Source organism: Callionymus lyra, chromosome 8 (assembly GCF_982586985.1).
Source record: "Callionymus lyra chromosome 8, fCalLyr1.hap1.1, whole genome shotgun sequence".
In the NCBI taxonomy this organism is placed as follows: Eukaryota; Metazoa; Chordata; class Actinopteri; order Syngnathiformes; family Callionymidae; genus Callionymus; species Callionymus lyra.
Genome location: NC_141825.1, coordinates 4,380,730 through 4,401,345, shown reverse-complemented (window position 1 = coordinate 4,401,345; position 20,616 = coordinate 4,380,730). Strand labels below are relative to the sequence as shown.

At 39.0% G+C, this 20,616-nt stretch overlaps 1 protein-coding gene across 1 annotated transcript in view; it reads left to right on the top strand.

The window, feature by feature from the left end:
- agbl1 (AGBL carboxypeptidase 1) overlaps positions 1-14,903 on the top strand; it is a 54,852-nt gene extending 39,949 nt beyond the window's left edge. The window contains exons 21-27 of the mRNA XM_087797884.1: positions 194-374; positions 1,128-1,257; positions 2,503-2,634; positions 3,247-3,309; positions 3,386-3,499; positions 4,504-4,658; positions 12,685-14,903. Of these exons, the coding sequence (XP_087654010.1) occupies positions 194-374; positions 1,128-1,257; positions 2,503-2,634; positions 3,247-3,309; positions 3,386-3,499; positions 4,504-4,658; positions 12,685-12,952 (1,043 nt within the window). The 3' untranslated portion in view covers positions 12,953-14,903. The remainder of the gene's footprint in view (positions 1-193; positions 375-1,127; positions 1,258-2,502; positions 2,635-3,246; positions 3,310-3,385; positions 3,500-4,503; positions 4,659-12,684) is intronic.
- Positions 14,904-20,616: the final 5,713 nt, after the last annotated feature.

Genomic DNA, 20,616 nt, shown 5'->3' with positions numbered 1-20,616 from the left:
GCCGGCGGGGACGCTGGAGATGTGTGCTAAGGACAGAGCGTCAGCACGCCGCTAATTAAATCTCTGATTAAGCTAATTGAATGGCGATGGAACGGACGAGCGGCGTGATGAGAGCCGCGGCCCCGGCTGATGGAATTGACAGCAAAGGTGAACGCCGTGGACTAAGATCTTTCCGATGTCGTCCCAATCCTAGGGAACCGACCGTGCGTCTTCCTGACGGGCCGGGTCCACCCGGGGGAGACCAACGCCAGCTGGGTGATGAAGGGAACCCTGGAGTTCCTGTGCGGCGCCGACCCGGCCGCCCAGAGTCTGAGGGAGGCCTTCGTCTTCAAGATCGTCCCCATGCTCAACCCGGACGGAGTCATCAACGGCACGTCAGTAACAAAGGGATGGAGGGACTAGCTAGCCGGGGTTATATGCTAGTGGATGACCCGCTGTAAACCGTGTTGGCTAGCTGTTAGCGAAGATGCTAACGATATCAGAGCAGTCACAATATTGAATTGAATCAATTTGCAACTTTGATTTTTTTTTTTAATTAAATTGAAATATTCTTTTTTCATAGCATTTCATTATTTTATTTAAAAATGTTTAATACTTTTGTTTTAAACACTGAAAAAATACGATTTTTTTTTTTTAAAGAATAAGTTTGTTGTTTTTTTACACTTATAGTTTGATATTCTTATCTCAATAAAATCGAAAATAAATGTTGTTAATTTAACATTTTTTAAGTTGTGGCCTTTTAATTCAATATAAAAAATGTTGCTATAATAATACCACCAGACAATACTTGTACTTTGGAATCCAGTGCGAGTCCAGTCTTTGTATAAAGGTCACATGATATTCTGTAAATCGCATGATTGGATGAAAGTTCTATGAAGTATCTTGGTACTCTTTTGGTAATATCTGCTGGTAATATTGTACCAGCATTTTTATATTGAATTTAAAAGATTAAAGTATCAAACTCAATTAAACTTATCAATGTGTAAAAAATATTAAATCTAATTCAATTATTCAAAAATATAAATTCAATTCTTAAAAACACTGCAACATTTCGTTAAAAAAATGAAAAGTTTCCTCATTTTCATCACTTGAAATGTTAAATTCCGTCTGTGTTTGTGTCCTCGAAGGAACCGCTGCGACGTGAACAGCGAGGACCTGAACCGCCAGTGGTCCAAACCGGACCCTCACCTCTGCCCGACCATCTACCACGCCAAAGGCCTGCTGTACTACCTCAACAGCATCGGGCGGACGCCGCTGGTGAGAAGACACGCGTTTCTCATTTGCCAGTTTAACCAAGAGTGTCGGCAGCCATATTGTTGACATAATCTATTTGTTTATTAAAGCCAGTGATTATCCGTAAACATATTTGTGAGGAGGTCGTCTGGCTGACGGTGTTTACTGCTCAATGCTTAATGCATGGATGCTCTGTTGTTTAAATGAACAAATTAAGATTATTTAATCCCTGAAAGTTTTGAATCCCTTCTGTGAACAAAGCTTCTGGTTTTTATATCTGTTAACTAGTGCTATGTGATGCTAGAACAGGAATCAAACTAAATTACTTAAATTAATAATATTCTAATGAAAATATCGTCTTTTATTTATTCATTTGTTTTGTATTTATAACACAATATTAGAATGTTTAAAAGTGTATGATTTATGTGTTATTAGTCAATAAAAAGAAAATTTGATACAAAATGGGTCATTTTTTAATTGAGAAAATATTGACGTTAAACTAGTTAATAAGAAATTCAAACAAATATAAATGATAAAAATGAAAAAATAACTTCAGTGAAACATATATGCAAACGAAAATATAATGTAAAAAATAAATAAATAAAAATAAATTCCAATTCAACTTTAAAAACACTTTTGTCTACTTACTACTCCTAATTCTTCTTCTAATACTGCTTTAACTAATTCTACTTCTACTACTAATTCTACTGCAACTACTAATTCTAGTTCTACTACTACTTCTACTAATTATTCTACTACTGCTTTTACTAATTCTAATTCTACTACTACTTCTACTTCTACTTCTACTACAAATTCTTCTACTACTTCGCCTACTTCTTCTACTGCTACTACTTACTCTTTTTCTTGTACTAATTCTACTACTGCTTTTACTACTTATAAAGTACTTATTTCAACGTCTTCACATCAGTCTTTTTCCTTTATGCATCATTTCAACTCTTTACATTCGTTTATACTTTGAATACTAATTCAATACTAGTATTTCAGTTGACACATTCAGCACTCACACTGCATTTTCTTCTGGAAATTAAAGTTTTCTAGTTATTTTTGTATTATAATTATTTTTTCCTCAGTGCGAGCATGAACATGTTGTTTTCAACGTTATTAAATGTGTGTAGTTGCAAGAGTTAAAAGATTAATTTGTCTTTACAGGTCTATGAAAACAAATCTTAAAATGTTGATATTTTGGATTCATGGGTTTCAGACCTCGATCTTAAACCGAACCGACGTCTTGTGATCTCGTCCTCTCAGGTGTTCTGCGACTATCACGGTCACTCGCGGAAGAAGAACGTCTTCCTGTACGGCTGCAGCGTGAAGGAGACTCTGTGGCAGTCTGGCTCCAGCGTGGACACCATCGGACTGAAAGAAGACCCAGGATACCGAGTAAAACTCTTTTCTACACTCGTTCTTTTGTGTATTCATGTTTGCACCGATTGAAAATAGCAACACAAAGATTCAAAATAAAGCACTTTTGAAGAAGTTTGCATCTAGCGTTAGCTTGGTATTAGCTTGCTAGCTTATTAGCTAAACTGTTAATAACCCACAAGAAACACTTTATTCTAGGATATAAAATAGCTTTACTTGAAAATGTTCTTTTGTTGATAAAATGTAGAGTAAAAAACAATAAAGAAACAACATTTTGAACTTTAACAAGTAACTGTGGGCGAGCTGTTTACAGCAGGAGCTTCCGACGGAATTTATTTTATATTTATTTTTAAGCTCTTACAGTTGCCTTTAAATGAAATAGAAATTAGAAACCTTGATATTCTTCCGACACAAAATCTGCTTGTTTGACTTTTGTTTTGGCAATAAAAGTGATCCATGTCATTCAGTATAAACAGTTAGCTTAGCATTAGCTTCCGCTGCTACGTATCATTTTGGTTTTCGGGTGAGTTTTCGGTCCAATTTGAAAAAGTTGCTGAAGCTTTGCACATTTATTTGACGAGCGAGTTGAAGATTTTGTGAGACTTCAAGTATCTTTGCTTCTCCTACCAGACCATCGCCAAGTCTCTGGACCGCATCGCGCCGTCGTTCTCCTTCAACAGCTGCAACTACTTGGTAAACAAACGCCATCAGAGTTTTAAAGCTTCTGTGATGTCACAGGTTTTTCAAAATCAAAGGTTCTTTGCTTCAGGTGGAGAAGTCGCGCTCGGCCACGGCGAGGGTGGTGGTGTGGCGGGAGATCGGCGTTCTGCGGAGCTTCACCATGGAGAACACGTACAACGGCTGCGATCAGGGAATCTACAAGGTGTTTTTTTTTATTTCAAATGATGTCAAGACTTTTCCTTCTTGTGAACTGTATTTGACTCGTTCATATTTTCTATAAAGTCAATAGAACAGGAAATAAAAATATATGAAAGTAAAAAAATGAAACATAATTAAAACATAATTAAAAAAATTAACTCCAGTGGTACAATTAAACACAAATAAATAAAAGAAATATCTAAAAAAGACAAAATATTTTTTTTTAAACTGTATTCCAAAAACTGTTTAAGAGATTTCCAAAATTATTGTAAAAAATGAATGGACAAAGTAATGAAGAAAATGTTCTAAACCATTAAAAATATATATACAGTATATATTTAAAAGAAAAATATATTTTATAAATTAGAACCTTTTTTTTTTAAACACTTTTCTCTCATAGTTTTAAATAATTTTTGAATTGTTGTTGTTAGTCAACTTCATTTGTATATTTGAAACAACATTTTCCTTCTGTAGAAATGTCAAGTTGTACCTTTAATTTTTATTCATACGTTTTTTTATTACACAACTCACTCTGATATTTTTAAATTTTATTCTTGGACCGTTTTAATATATTTGAGCTTTAAATGCTTTTTACAGGCACAAACATCCGCAAATAATTAAAATAAATATCTGAAAAAGACAAAAAAGAAAAAGAATGGAACTGTATTCCAAATTTTTTTTAAGAGATTGCCAAGAATATTCTAAATAATAAACTAAATGTGCTAAACTATATATAAAAAAAAGAATAATAAATAAATCAGTTATTTTATAATAACACAATTATTTGTACCTTATTATTGCCTTTATTTTATTCTCAGAACAATAACAGTAAATTTAAAATATCACAATTCCAAAAGAATAAAATATTGTATATTTAGTTCACACAAAATACAACCTCACCAAATAAACAAAGAAACCAGGTTAGACTTTAAAAACTTTAATAAAAAAATAGGTAAAAGAAAAGTTAATGATAAATGTGTGTGTGTGTGTGTGTGTGTGTGTGTTCAGGGTCTTCAGACAGGAACCAGAGAGCATCAAGAGATGGGGATGAAGTTCTGCCACAGTCTTCTGTCTCTGACCAAAGACATCAACATCCTGTACAAGCGACGACTCATCAACCACATCGACCTGGACAACAACCTGCAGGACCACAAGTCGCACGAGTGAGTGCACACACTCGCACACGCATTAGCGCACACACACACACTCCTTATGTAGCATTCATGATTTCATGGTATGTGTACTTGAGTCACTGCGAGTAACTCGCTAATGGTACTGACGACTTCCCGTTCATTCAGAGTTTGCTGATTCACCAGGAAACCTTCACAAGTGTTCAAGTCAATGACTTGGAGAAACTTCCTGTAGTAAAATCCACAGAATGACAGCAGAGAGTCGACTCGAGCGAGTGCTGGACGTGGGAATCTATGGCGTCCATTAGTGCCCACATAGAGCTCCAGCGAGTCGTAGTATTGTGTGTTTTCGTACGGATCAAAATGGAGCCCTCTTGAAAAGCTCAGCAGGAAATTCATAATCGGGTCTTGACGCAGACCCTGGACCGTGAAGTGCGCATGTTCTTTGGGTCGCACAACACGTCTCCGGCTCGGCTCTAATCAGCGGCCAAAAGGTGCCAGAGGCAATCAGGTGACGCCGGAGAGCCCATTACCTGCTCGCCCACCACCTAACCCACCCCCCCGTCGAGATGAAGTGAGATGTCAATTTAGTCATCAGGATCAAATGGTCGCCCTCTTGATTGCCGGCCCGGTCAGTCGCCACCTCCGACCGCTGACTTTTCCACTCCAGAGAAAAATGCTCTTGGTTCCTTGATTATGGCGAAAATAAGCAATCCTGGCTCGAGCTGCACTCTGACTGTTTCTGAGTCCTGCGTAAGTGACGCTCCCGGATTTTCACACTCCTTCTCATTCCCCAATCATTGATGGTGGCATTTATTGATATTTTTTAAAACCAATCATAGCTTCGATTTTGCCCATAAATTCTTTATTTTTTATTTATTCGTGACTAAATATGAAGTTTTTGATGTCAACTCTTGAGTCATCTATTTTTGTCATTTTATTTCTGTCGACTGTTTTTGGTTCCAGTTGAACCTCAGGAGTCTTTTTTTAAATTATTTGTTATATTTCAACTTGTTGTGTTGGTTACACTTGTTTATTGTTCATAGATACTGTTGTAAACGATGACTCGTTTCTCTAATAGTTTTAAATAGTTTTTGAATTGATGTTGTTAGTATGTACGTTTAAGGACAACATCTTTCTTTTAGTGTCTTTTATTTTTCTGATATTTTTGCATTTTTTTCAAATAGAATAGTAGATTTTTTCTTTATAACTCAATGTTTTATCAACTCAAACACTGATGGTCAGGTTTCTCAGATTCCATCATTCTTCACGACGTAAGAAGGCTCTTAGGAAGGCTCTTAAGAAGGGTTCAGCTAAGAAGGAACGCTAAGATACGGGCGTTTTCCAGACGCTTACTTTACTGGATTCTTAGTTGAACCTTAAGATCAAACCCAAGAAGCTTTGCAAGAAGCTCTTAGTGTGTATATTTGTAAATACTTTCAGATTTGTTCTTTTTTTCTCTTGATAGGTTCTCTCTTTGGTTATAAAGTAAATTACTTGTTAGATTCTATTTTTGTTGCTCTGATGTGAGATTGTCTCTTTAATCACTTTTTATTTTAGATCTCCTGTTGTACTTTTTTTATCTCTTCTCTCTTGAATTACTCCAGTATCTTTCCTAGTGTCAGATTTTCTCTTTAAATGTTACAACATAAATATTTTGACCTTAGATTTGTTCATTGGTTCTCATGTTAGGTTCTCACTTTCATTATTATGATGTTAAATACCTTGTTTGTACTTGTTAGATTCTATTTTTGTTGCTCTAAGGTGAGATTCTCTCTTTGATCAGTATAATGTTAGATGATATTCCTTTGTACTGGTGTGAGATTCTTCGTTCTTTAGTTTTAGTTTGTCATAGATTATCTCTTTTTCATATTGTTAGATTCTCAATTTGTTAATCTAATCAAGTCCCTCCTTTCGTGTCAGACAAACTGTTTGCACGTATTATAATTTTTGCACTAAGATTTAGTTGACAATCTATTCTGAGATAAACAAAAGAGATAATCCAACATACGAACATTCTGAGGATACAAACATTGAATCAGCTTTTTCTTAACTTCCGTGTTGAATATCCTTTCGTTGATACAATGTTAGATTTTTTTTTTTTTTGGTAATTTCATATCAAATGCCTTCTTTGGTCACTGACATTATATACTATATTTTTTTGTTAAAGTGAAGGATATAAATTTCCCTGATTCCCTTTTTGGTGAAAGATCTTCTTAAGCTAAGAGCGACATCCTTCTTTCACAGCGTTCATAAGTGTGCTCCAGAGTAGAACGTAGCACTTAAGAGCTTCTTAAACCAACCTAGAAAAACCTGGCAAAAGTTTGTATCGTCCTCAGTAGCTGGAGTCGTTAGCATTGTTAGCATCGTTAGCATTATTAGCATTGTTAGCAATGTTAGCATCGTTAGCATGGATCTCTTTCGCCCAGATCCAGTCCACTCCCTGCCTCTGAGCCAGAACCTTTCACTCGCTCGACCTCACCTGCACAACTTGAAGTCGTTCGTCCGCTAATGAACTCGCCGCGGAATCAATCCCGGGTCCGGAGTCGTCTCCTGCTGAGCATCGATCTCGGCGACTCTCGGAAACATCCGTCATAAACTCCCTCCAGCTGCGTCGTTGTCTTCATCAGAAGCTCGCGCGTCTATTAAGAAAGTAAGATTGATGGCCGCGAGTGGAAGTCAAAACAGAGCTGGTAACGATCAGCGCCGCCGACGCTCGTTCGTTCCCTTCAACCTCTAATGAACGCTCTTGATTGTGGACTAAATAAAATATGTTTTCGATCAATGTTCAGTCTCCCTGCAACGACGAGAGGTTTTCTTAAGTCAGGCTGTGATCACTTCTTATTCTGCTGTTTTCTCTTCCATTATGTTCGAGTGGAATTCTCTCTTTTTTCCTTTCAGACAATCCCTCAGGCTAGACTCTCCGCCTGAGATTATCTCTCCAGATATATTAATGGGATTTTTTTTTCTCCATGTGAAATTATCTCACTATAGATGATTAATATCCGTTATTGTGATGTTAGATTATTTCTCTCCACGCTCTAATGTTAGATCAATAGATGTATTCTTTGGTTCTCATGTTAGGTTTTCACTTTGGTTCTCAACGGGTTCTAATGTGAGATACTTTGTTTGTATTTGTTAGATTCTGTTTTGATTTTAATGTTAGATTATCTTATATTGTGATTCATTCTCTTCATTTTAAATTCTCTCTTTCATTACTCAAGTATAAGAGTATCTATTTTTCTAATGTTAGATCAATAGATTTATCTTTGGTTCTCCTGTTAGGTTTTCACTTTGGTTCTCAACGGGTTATAATGTTAGATAATCTGTTTGTATTTGTTGGATTCTGTTTTGATTCTCTCTTTAATGTTAGATGATCTTATATTGTGATCTATTCTCTTCATTTTTAAGTTCTCTCTTTCTTAACTCCAGTATAAGAGTATCTATTTTTCTAATGTCTAATGATTCTCTCTTTAAATGTTATTACATCAATACGTTGACACCAGCCAATTGTTCATTGGTTCTCCTTTGGACCCAATTGATTGAATGACTTGTTAGATTCTGTTTTTGTTGCTCTGATGTGAGATTCTCTCTTTGATCATTTTAATATTAAAGGTTCTTCTGTTGTGTTTGGTGTTGCATTAATTCTCTTCGTTTTTTAGTTCTCTTTTGTCCTATTCTAATACAAGATTAACTCTTTTTCCTAATGTTAGATTCTTTCTTTAAATGTTATAACATCAGTAATTTGACGCTTGGTTTGTTAATTGGTTCTCGGGTAAGGTTGTCACTTTGGTTATTCTGATGTTAAATACCTTGTTTGAACTTGTTAGATTCTATTTTTGTTGCTCTGATGTGAGAATCTCTCTTTGATCATTTTATTGTTAGATTATTTTACTGGTGTGAGATTCATTGGTTTTATCCTTCAGTTCTCGCTTGTATAACTTCAGTATAATATTATCTTTTCCTAATGTTAGTTATTCTGATGTTAAAAACCTTGTTTGTACTTGTTAGATTCTATTTTTGTTGCTCTGATGTGAGAATCTCTCTTTGATCATTTTATTGTTAGATGATTTTACTGGTGTGAGATTCATTTGCTTCATCCTTCAGTTCTCACTTGTATAACTTCAGTATAATATTATCTTTTCCTAATGTTAGTTATTCTGATGTTAAAAACCTTGTTTGTACTTGTTAGATTCTATTTTTGTTGCTCTGATGTGAGAATCTCTCTTTGATCATTTAATTGTTATATAATTATGCTGTGTGAGATTTATTCTCTTCATCCTTTAGTTCTCACTTGTATTGCTTCAGTTTAAATTGATCTTTTCATAATGCTAGATTCTCTCTTTTTTAATGTAATCAAGTCTCATCGCTGTTTATTATGAGACAAACAAAAGGGAGATAATCGAACATACGTACAGTCTGAGGATAAAAACTATTCTTTACTTCAGTGCTGAATATACTTTTGTTGGTCCGACGTTAGATTATTTATTTTAATCTCCTTGTGTAACTTGTTCATGGCCTAACTTTAAGACAATCTTCGGTCATCCAGTTGTTAGATTCTCTTTTGCTCATATCAAATACTGTCATACCTTAGTGTCGTTGGTGTGTTGGATTCTCTCTTTAAGGACTGATGTCTTTCTGTTCCCCGCCGCCCGCCCTCGCCCGGTGACTCCCCCCGGAGAGCTGGTCTTTCTCGGGGTCTTTGAAACGGGAAACACTTTGAACTCTGGCTCAGAAATGTCAACCTGCTGTGAGATCTGAACTGTGGGTCTCACCTCGACCAGAGTGCGGCGACACCTTTGGACGCTTCAAGTCGGCCATCATCGCGATGACTCATCGTCGTGAATAAGTCACACAAAGAGTAAACGCTCGTGATCGAGGGGGCAGCTGCCAATGGGAAGAGGTCTAAAGTTCCTGGTCATTTTTGAAATCATATTTTCCTTTTTTATATACCTCTTTTCTTGCTTTCTAGAACCTATTGATTGGCTTTTTTTGATCTGTTTTATTCCTGATACATTCATTTTAACTTCAGAAGATACAAAAGAGACAAAAAAACAATCTAATCACCACAAATTCCCTCAGTTCCACAAGAATTACACGTGGTTAGTAAAAAAAAGAATCAATCGGATCATCTGTAAAACAAATCTTGTTGATGGAGCTCAGAGCTTCTCTAAATTGTTTTTCATTTGGTAAAATAAAGAAAATAAAAAGATTAATTTTGGCATTTTTGGTCTGATATTTTGGTGGTGCCACAATTAAAAAACTTTTCATCATGATGACAAGATTGTTTTTTCTAAAATTGGAAACCATTTATCAAGGTTAAACAAGTAGTAATGATAAATAATAATAATAATAAAACATAACTTGAGTGCAACAAAAATATGCAAAAAAAAGATTTCTGAAAGACATTATAAAATAAATTCACAGCTATTTAAAAAACATATTTTTTATTTTATTTTAACAGCATGTAATTTCCCAAAATATACATTTTTATAAATTATTTTTTACATGATAACACTTTTAGAATACACTGAATACTAAATATGCAAGAAAATATTTTGAAAAATGATATGAATCAGAAACATCTTATTCCCTCTGATAACATACATTTACAACAACATTTTTTTATTAAAAAACCTGTAATGTCGGATCCAATTGAAAGAAAAAAAAAAACCACTTGTTCGTAAACGAATATTAAAAAGTTAAGACGACTACGATAATCAATGGCTTGACGAGTCAATCGTGGTCACATGACGGACGCTGTCACAAATGTGGTCACGAAGATAATTGGGTTTTGATGTCAAAGCTTTTTTCTTTTCTTCCTGCCAGCGCCGGAGTCAGAAAACCTCATTAGGCGAGTTCATTTACCAAGTGTGTAAACAAAAAAGCCTCCTGGATGCTGCAATTACGCGCCGGACCCGCCGCAGCAGCAGCGACGGCGAAGTATCGACTGCACAACTGGACAGTCTGTCTGGCCTCATTGACATTCACGACACTCGCGCGCACAAAATGAGTCGCGGTGATCAGTATGCTAGACGCACCTCTGCTTACCCTTCTGTCTTTCACCGACGCTCATCCTGCCTCCGCCTCTCTCTTCCTCCAGCCCCCCTCACTCGCTTTCTACATCTCTGTTTCAATCCACTCTGGTTCCTGCGCCGCCGTTTCTACGCCGCGGTGACGAACATCTGCATGCCAGTCACATCGCCCGCGTCCCAGTAGAGTCTTTGAGAGTGTCTGCATGATCTCATTGTACCTACAGCACGCACACACACATACACACACGCACACGCACGCACCCCCCCCCCCCCCCCCCCCACACACACACACGCACACGCACACGCACACGCACACGCACACGCACACGCACACTCCAATTTGATTCCACCTTGAGCTTTATGTCAGCAACATGACGATAACTAGAAGATACGACTCTAAAAATCATCAAGTGTTTCCTCCACTAACTTTCCTCTGGAACAGGAAGTAGCGCGACAGTGTGAAGATTTGATCATAAATCATTTAGACCTGATTAAAATGTTGTGGTGTGTGTGTAGTTGAATCTGAATGAGAGGCCGGTCTGCAGTCAAGACCACCTCAGACTATTCGGGAGTGAGACCAAGACTCACGAAAGTGAGACCAAGACTCATCGAGAGTGAGAACAAGACTAATCGAGAGTGAGACCAAGACTAATCGAGAGTGAGACCAAGACTCATCGAGAGTGAGACCAACACTCATCGAGAGTGAGACCAAGACTCATTGAGAGTGAGACTAAGACTCATTGAGAGTGAGACCAAGACTCATTGAGAGTGAGACCAAGACTCATTGAGAGTGAGACCAAGACTCATTGAGAGTGAGACCAAGACTCTTCAAGAGTGAGACCAAGACTCATTGAGAGTGAGACCAAGACTAATTGAGAGTGAGACCAAGACTCATTGAGAGTGAGACCAAGACTCTTCAAGAGTGAGACCAAGACTCATTGAGAGTGAGACTAAGACTCTTTAAGAGTGAGACCAAGACTCATCCAGAGTGAGACCAAGACTCTTCAAGAGTGAGACCAAGACTCATTGAGAGTGAGACCAAGACTCTTCAAGAGTGAGACCAAGACTTTTCAAGAGTGAGACAAAAACTCTTCGAGAGTGAGACCAAGACTCTTCAAGAGTGAGACCAAGACTCATTGAGAGTGAGACCAAGACTCATCCAGAGTGAGACCAAGACTCTTCAAGAGTGAGACCAAGACTCATTGAGAGTGAGACCAAGACTCTTTAAGAGTGAGACCAAGACTCTTCAAGAGTGAGACCAAGACTCATTGAGAGTGAGACTAAGACTCTTTAAGAGTGAGACCAAGACTCTTCAAGAGTGAGACCAAGACTTTTCAAGAGTGAGACAAAAACTCTTCGAGAGTGAGACCAAGACTAATCGAGAGTGAGACCAAGACTAATCGAGAGTGAGACCAAGACTCTTCAAGACTTGTTGAAGTCAATATAATGTCTGGTGTACAACTAACCTCATTTCCTGGTGTGTGTGTCTTTCTTTGCTTCCTGTGTTGTGTTTACAACAATGGCAATGCAAGTTTCTGTTTCAGAGTGTGTGTGTGTGTGTGTGTGTGTGTGTGTGTGTGTGTGTGTGTGTGTGTGTGTGTGTGTGTGTGTGTGTGTGTGTGTGTGTGTGTCAGGCTACACTAGACAAATGGTTGTCAGACCATATTTGTGGAGTTTCGCTGCTGATCTCCCTCTTGTCGTCCGTGTCTCATTACAGCTCAGAGAAGTTAATTTGATATGTTTTAAACATACAGTCGGAGGAACAGTCGTCTGACAGTTGTCGAGGCTAAACAAGGTCGCACATGTCAGCGGCGCTCGCTGGCAGTTATTACATGCAAACGTCACGTGGCCGCTCAGTCAGAGCCCAGAAGACTTCTTCATTCATCCAGATTGAAATTCTGCCGACTGAATAATTCATGTTGTAACGTGTATGTTGAATATTTGATGCTCCGAATACATCAGCGCGTGTGACACGCCGGTCATGTGGCGCAAGAGCGTTGACATGTTTCTTCGTCGTATTCCAGCTGCTTCGAAGACGACGAGCCTCAGTGCGCCGAGGAGATCGAATATTCCGGCGAGCGCCCGGTCCTCAAGGCGGCCGACCTGGACTCAGACGTGGACCGGAACGCCGCCAACACGGACGAGGACTCGGGCCACGAGAGACGCGGCGACGAGCAGCCGACGAGCCTTCGCAGCCGACTGTTCCCGCGCCTGGCGTCGCAGTCGTCCGTCGACCTGCAGCACGAGCGATGCGTGGCGAGGAGGATCAGCAGCGGAGAAGTCTTAAGCTAAATCTTAAACAAAAACAGCTGATTGTCAAAGACTCACTTAAGTCATGGTAACCACTTCCTGTTTAGAAACGTTGGGGCGACAACATGCAAACACGGGGGCGTCCAGGTAAAAAAAAAAGTCACTCTGTCACTCCGGAATTATCTACCAGTACACATCCGATCACAACTCAGCACTTCTAGGGCGCAGACCTCTGCCAAGCCTGCCTAAACACCTGTATAAATAAAGTATAATTTCCCCTACATTTATTTATTTTCCTTTTTTAGCATTTGCAATATTCCTAAAAGCAATGAGCTATTTCAGACAGCAGGTGGCAGTAGCATTATCATTAATCAACGCCTCACCCAGGAGGCTTCTGGGTAGAGAAAATGCTGGGCCTGTTTTTGGTACAGTTCCAACCCCAACCTTGAGCATTTACCGTTTCATGAAATATCTCAAAAATGTTTTCATTTATTTTTTGGAAACAAGTAAACACTGAGGAGCAGAGTCTCAAGAGGTTTGCATCATCTGAGGACCAGGGTCCGCCCAGATAATTGACCCACTTTTTCAGACTTGAAAAAAACGTCTCAAAATGGGGTTTCGTGTGAACTAGGGGTGTCAACGTTTACATATTTTTCTACACGTGTAACCAAAGCTTCTAACTGTTGTGTAACCGTTTACATGACAGAGATTTAGGATGTCATCATTCTATCGCAGTTGCGCTACATTACCACTGAGCGTTCTGTCTCCAACCTAATCCCATTACAATAAAGCCCTTCCAGCAGTTAATAAATAAAATGTTTTTTTTTTCTTATACGCTTTTATATTAATTCTTGTTTTACTTACTTATCACATTTTTATGCTAGGATTTGCTGTCAAAACGTTGGTAAACTATGAAGCTGCGCCACAAGTCACTTGCTCTGTGGCTCACAGTAGTATTACTCCATAAGTCAAGGTAGTATTACGCTGTGAGGCTCCTTACTATGGAGGGTAGCGCAGGCACGTGAAGCTGCACAGTATTGATTTTGTACTTTACAAAAATGTAGACTCTTTATGAGAACAAAAAGGTTTGTATGAATACAATTGTTGTACTTGTTATATTTTAACAATCGATCATGACTTGATGTCCATGTAACGGTTCACACGTGTAGATCTTGACACCCCTAGTGTGGACGCAACTTTAGGAAGTTTTGCATTGGTCAGGGTTTAAATCTATCCCAGTTTCAACTCTTAGTTTTCAATCTATGTGGGGTCAGATCTAGAGGGTCCTTATGGGGTCCACAGGCAGGAGACTTCCAGACCAAGGAGGGTCACTGGGGCCCATTTGTGGTTGGATCAGGGCGACGTCGGTGTTCACAAAACATTCCAAACTTCCTAAACCAAGACTATCGGGATTAAAAGTTGCCTCAGATAATTTCATAAAGACTTTGTTCAATGAAGGACGAGACATATTAAAAGTTCCTCTCATTGTAAAAGTCGCCGCCACTCAAACACACAAAACAACACAAAGAATATTCCAGTGAAATGTGTCTGTGATCGGATCTCACCACACTGGAGATAATTTTAATGAGTGACAGGGCGGGGGCGGGTCGTCCTCGGCGGAGTCTGACTGAGGACATCTGAGTCGCCCCCGGGACTCCGCGGCACTCTGATTTCTACGGGAAAGAAGAAGAAGAAGAAGGGTTGTCATGGTAGCACTTATGAGGTTCATGTGACGTGTTTTTTTTCCTTTCTTTCTTAAAAATGTGTTTGAGCGTCGTCAAGGGAATTTGTTCAGAAGCAACAAGCTGTGGCTCGTTCAGTGTGGAACTTGTACTGTACGATCTCCCTGTTCTTTCAGGGGAGTCTCTGGTTTACTCTCTGTGATGGTCTGGATGCCTGTCCTGGGCGTCTCCCGCCTCGCGCCCAGGGTAGCTTGGACAGTCCCACCTCACCGTCCTGAAATGTGTCGTGAACATGATCTTCTTCCTGCTAAAAGCTCAGGGGACATGAAATAAACGATGCATTGAAAGTTATGAAGTTTGTGGTCATTATCTTGTGTTCATGAATGTCATTAAGACTTTCTGCTAACTTTAGACCCCCACAGCAGACTGACCGACACCACCAGGTAAAACTATTCAAACTAGTTAAAACAAAACATTGTATAGTGGTTGATTTTTTTCTTTACTATTCAATGAAAAAATAAGTTGCTTAAATTAAAAAAAGAGATTTAAATTTGAAAATAAAAGTAGCTTTAATAAAAAACAAAAGACAAACGTTTAACAAAAACACTTGACACTTGATTGAAGAAACTCTTTGGGGACGAAATAGTTATCAGACAGTTTTCAATGGTAAAACAAAGTATTCTGACGCCTTTTTAAAGTGACTTTTTATTGAAATATTTTCATTTGGTTGAAGCAATTAAAAAAGAAAAACATTTTTTTATCAGATGAACTTTTGTTTTCAACGAAAGTGCCTTTTTTAATGAAAACATTTTCTCTTATTTAAGTAACCCTTTTTTTGTTTGAACAATAAATAACAAAGTAAATCAAACTAGAGAGGTCGTCGCGAATAATAAGCTTTATTTGCATCAAAATTGATGACAATAATACCTAACATATGGGCGACCTGCTTACTTGCTGGGGCGCCGACCCTACCTGGCTGTGTTTTTAAAATTAAATGTATGTATTTTTATTGATTCAAGTTCTGTTAAAATTTTGGTTTGTAAGTAAGTAAGTAATTTGTATTTATAGAACGCTTTTCCAGACCAGGGTCACAAAGCGCTTAAACAATCAAAACAATATTCAATAAAATATAGACTTAAAAGATCAAGATAACGCTGAGAACAACACAGGAGTCTCGGAGAATCAAGGAAAAGCCTGCATGAATAAAAATGTTTTAAAATCGTTCCAAAGCTTAGGAGCAACAGTCTGGAAGGATTTCTCTCCTCTGGTCCTGAAGCGTGTTCAGGAACCATCAGTAGATTCTGATCCACAGACCTCAGAACCCGAGCTGGGGTGTAAGTCTGGATCAGATCACTGATGGAAGGTCTGACCATGAATAGATCTGAAAGTAAGAACCAGAATTTTAAAATGATCCTGAAAGAAACTGGCAGCCAGTGAGGAGTATTAAGGAGAAATGTGAGTTCTTCTACTAGAGCGGCTCAGAATTCTCGCTGCAGAGTTTTGTATAAACTGCAGGCGAGACAGATCCTTCTAGTTAAGACATGAAAACAAACCGTTGCAATAGTCCAGACGAGAAGACACAAACGCATGGATTATAAGATCCAGATCATGCTGTGAAAACATTTTCCTAAGTTTAGAGATTTTTTCAGTTGAAGGAAGTTGTGTCATTCATCATATCTGTCTCTCTGTTTTTTCTACAACTCAGCCAATCGTTAATTTTGCATTTATTTGGTTCACTCCTTATGCTTTGTATCACAGTAAATAAGTGATTTATCTTACAAACATTGTTATTCATCTTGTTCTTATTATTCATATTTAACATTATTATGCATCATTAGCTGTCAAAGTGTTGATTTCTACATGAAATTGCAAGTTTACTCCACTAGTTCCGACTGTTTTCTTTCATCGTTATCGGCAGATAAATGTACCGACACAAACATCCCCACCTAGAATATTTTTCATCAGCCGCTACTGGCGTCAATACTTACTTATTTCATCACCTCAACTTTTTATCACCTCTAACACCCGCCGCCCTCCGTTCCTAGACTGCTATCTTATCGACGTTTCAACACCTCCCCAACCCACAGAAACTCACAGACGCTCGAATGTGTTATTTCTGCTTCATTGTTGATCATGAAGTTGTTTTCAGTCGCGCCGGCGCGGCCGTAAGAGTGTGATCAAAATGCAAATTGACCATGTGATTGCAGAAGCAGATTGTGTTCATGTAAACGCACAATAAAACATGATGGAATGAAGCTGGAGGATCGCTCTCCTGAGTGGAATCACAACTTTTATACGTACATTCGCCGCGGCAGAGAAGTCCAAACATTTCGGATCTCGGGCGTCGGTTTCATGACGTCCCTCTTGAGTCGTCGACGACTAAAATGTTCATCCTGATTCTTCACACTCAAACACTTTATGCATCTCGACAAACTTTTGTTTTCTTCCTGTTCAGTCTTTGACGACTCAAACATCAGGAAGATCATGATTTGTCTTCATTTAACATCCAGAAATGTCTCATAAATGTGATTCAAGCTTTGTTTTTGTTCCTCAAATTCAGATTTTTGCATTTTTTGTGGTTTGTGTTGCAATATTTGTGTCATGTTTACTGTCTTTTATCTTTTTACTCCTAGTTCTTTCTCAAACTTTTGCATCTTATTGTTACATTTCAACTCGTAAAGTGACTTTTGAGGATTTTTGCCTTCAGTGGATTTAATTTATTAAAGACTTTTGGAGTGAACTGTGTTTTTGGGACGCTCCCGGGTCCCCAGATTAAACCACACTGAGACAATTTGTTCTTCAACTCATAACAAAAGAGACACAAGTTTATCTCTTTAAAGCTCGTCAAGTTTCCTGGAAAACATTGTGTGTCTCTGTAATTCAAATGAACATGACTTTAACAAGAAATCGTTTGTGATCATTTTAAAGACAATTTTTTTCATACAGCATTTAAATCAAGGGGCCACATTTAAACGATTAGAATTAGAAGGCCAGATTTGGCCAACACCTCAGGTGATTCTTGAAGGACAACTCATGTAAAAACTCTCCTGACTCACTCACATTTTCAAATGTTAAAGTCTTTCTCTCCAAGATGCAGTAAGTTCCTCATCATGACCATGTTTTCAACTTATTACTTTATAAAGTTGCTCTGAAATCTGGGCAAACGAGAGGTTACGAGAGCGTAGTCCATTATGACATAATAATGGCTTCACTCCCCCTCCAGCCAGCTGTAATCACGCCCGCTTTGTTTAAACAACGAGTCCCTTGGTGGTGGGGACTTCCTGGATTAATGATGCGCAGTGACATACCTATATAGTTGACCAAACACAGTAGAGTGGGCGTTGTTATGGTCAACAAAATTGAATCTACAGAAAAACTAAGTTTTCTCAGTGGGCGGGGCTTAAGATCATTTTCTAATGTCAATATTTCAATGAAAATAGAGTTTTGTACAAAAACACACTGATGATACAATAGAGTCAACATCTATTTAAGACACACTTTAAGAGAGTCACTCAGGAGCCTAAGAGTCGATTTATAATCGTTGTGGTTTTAAAATAATGTTATTTTTGTCAGGAGGACGAAGCAGTTTTTAAATCCGCGTCTTCTTAGTGTCACATCTCTGAGCCGCGGCTGCTGGACGAGCCTGAACTGACATCCGGAAAATGAAGGTTGGTAATTCTCACCTGTCCGTCCATATTCGGGCTCGCTCCGTCAGAACCTCGACACCAAGAAGGTTTGGAATTATAACCATCGCAGCAGCAGGAGAGAGTTTGGAGACTTCCTCTGTCTCTGTCTCTGTCTCTGTCCTGGTGCAGGAAGAGCTAAGCCAAAAGACAAAAATATCTCCATGTACCGTCTGTTTTTAATCTCATCTATGATCCCGACAAACTTAAGACACAAGCGAGATAAGGTTCCGGACATGTCCAAAAGGGAGTAGACCTCGGGGCGCACCAAGGAGATACGATTAGAAGAATAATCTCATCATGATGATGAAAAGAATAATCTTACACTTAGTGTCCGATTAGATCATCTTTGAGGTTTTCCAGAAGAATGGAAGTAATCTTCTAGGCAGAGGAAAGTCTGGACCTCTTCGATCCGACTGCTGCCCCCACGACCCGATTTTTTGATGAGTGGTAGAAGATGGACGAATGATGGGTCATTTCCAAAGCGGGATCCAATGTCTCCAAATGCGGTGTAAAGAACAAAAACACGGTGGTCAAAACCCACCTACAAAATTCAGAAAATGTAGAATATTTAACAAAAACCAAAACGCATTCATTCCTCTCTTCCCTCCAAGGTTTTCCTCTGAGATGCTCCACCTTTTAATCATTGAGAACCAAGGTCTCTTATTCAGAAGAGCTCATCTTGGCTGCTTCAAACGTCATCAAAGTCAATATTAACACGTTGGAACAAAGACTGAGATTAAGAATTTCTCCTCAGATCACCATAACAATCTCATCATCACGATGATCTCTGTGGTTCTGCGTCCTGCCTCCTCATCCTTCACGTCCTCGCCAGAGTTCCTCCTCCTCCTCCTCGGCCGCCGCCGCCGCGGGTCTCAATCTCACGGCCCGTTAGCTGCTCACTTAAAATCATAATATTTCATCTCTACGTTGTGGCGAGCAGCGTAATATGAAAGCAATGGAATGTTCTCGCCGGTGATTGGCTCTCACCTCCACATTAGTCGGACGCTCACCTGCTCGCCATCTTTGACCTTGACTCGCTACGAGACCAAAGTATCAAGTTTGTCCACGAAGAGAAGAAGATACCGACACGACGGCGTTTGAGGAAGCGCCGAGGATTCGAAGAGGAAACGAGAACTCGTGCGAGGCTGAACCAGGTACAACAGAACGAGAACGAACACGAACACGAACGAAAGCTACTAAAAATCGACATAAAGAAGCAAATGGACACCTTGAAATCTCAACACAGGACCAGAACATGGAGAAGGTCATCGACAAACCTTTAGAACAAATAGAAAAACTCAACCATAACGAAAAAACCCACGGTAAGAATGAAAAAATATCTTCGCGACCTTTTAAAAACGAGCCGTTGTAGAGGCAGAAAAAGACAGTTTAAGCGAAAGACATGAACTTTTTAAATTACACACGTATATATAAACCAGCAGCAGAGCCACAAACTCAAAGATCAACGACTGAAAGTTTTCCTCAGAAAAACGCCGTGGCAGGGATTCTCGAAGCATCCAAACCTCCGCCAGACGACAACATGATGAAAGAAAGGAACAGCAGAAAGGTTCTCTTGAAGCACCGTCACTAAAGCGCCGACAAAAGCAAGAACAACAGCGATCGTGGACGCAAACATACCAGGAAATCATGGAAATATCGAGCCTCACAGGAGAGAAGAAAAAAGACTTTAAAGGCCAAATGTAAACTGGAATCCAACAAGATAATCCAGGACAACTACAACCATCGATGTTATTCCTAAAGTACAGATTTATGCCGAACAAAAGAACTGAAACACTCCATACCGAGCTCTACGCGTAGACAACAGATTAGAATAAATGAAGACTCTTCATCCTCAAGGACAATAGAAGCTCCAGAAACATACAGGACGTTCCAGACATGAACAAGAAGAATCCAACTGGACCTCATCATTCCTGATACACCCAAAAAGAAGGAGGCGGCACCAACATCTCCATCGACATCAGGACCATCTATGGACTTCAGAGCCCCCTACAGCTCATTAACTACTGGTCCTCGGATTCCTTGACCATCAGACCAGCATCATAGAGAAAGACAGTACAAGATTACCACAGCTAGGTCATAAACAAAGGGAAAAAAACTTCAGAAGAAAAGAAAAGTATAATATAAAACAAACACCGTCGTAAAAATCATACAAACTGTACAACTCGTACACACTGTTCAAAAGAACACCAGAAAAGAAACTGGACGAGCCTTCAGAAGACATCAGAGAGAACGTGACCAGGAGTCAGTCGAGAAAACACAAGATCAGGCATAACTCCAGCAGAAGAATGAGTCATCATGGATCTGAGAATAGAAAATC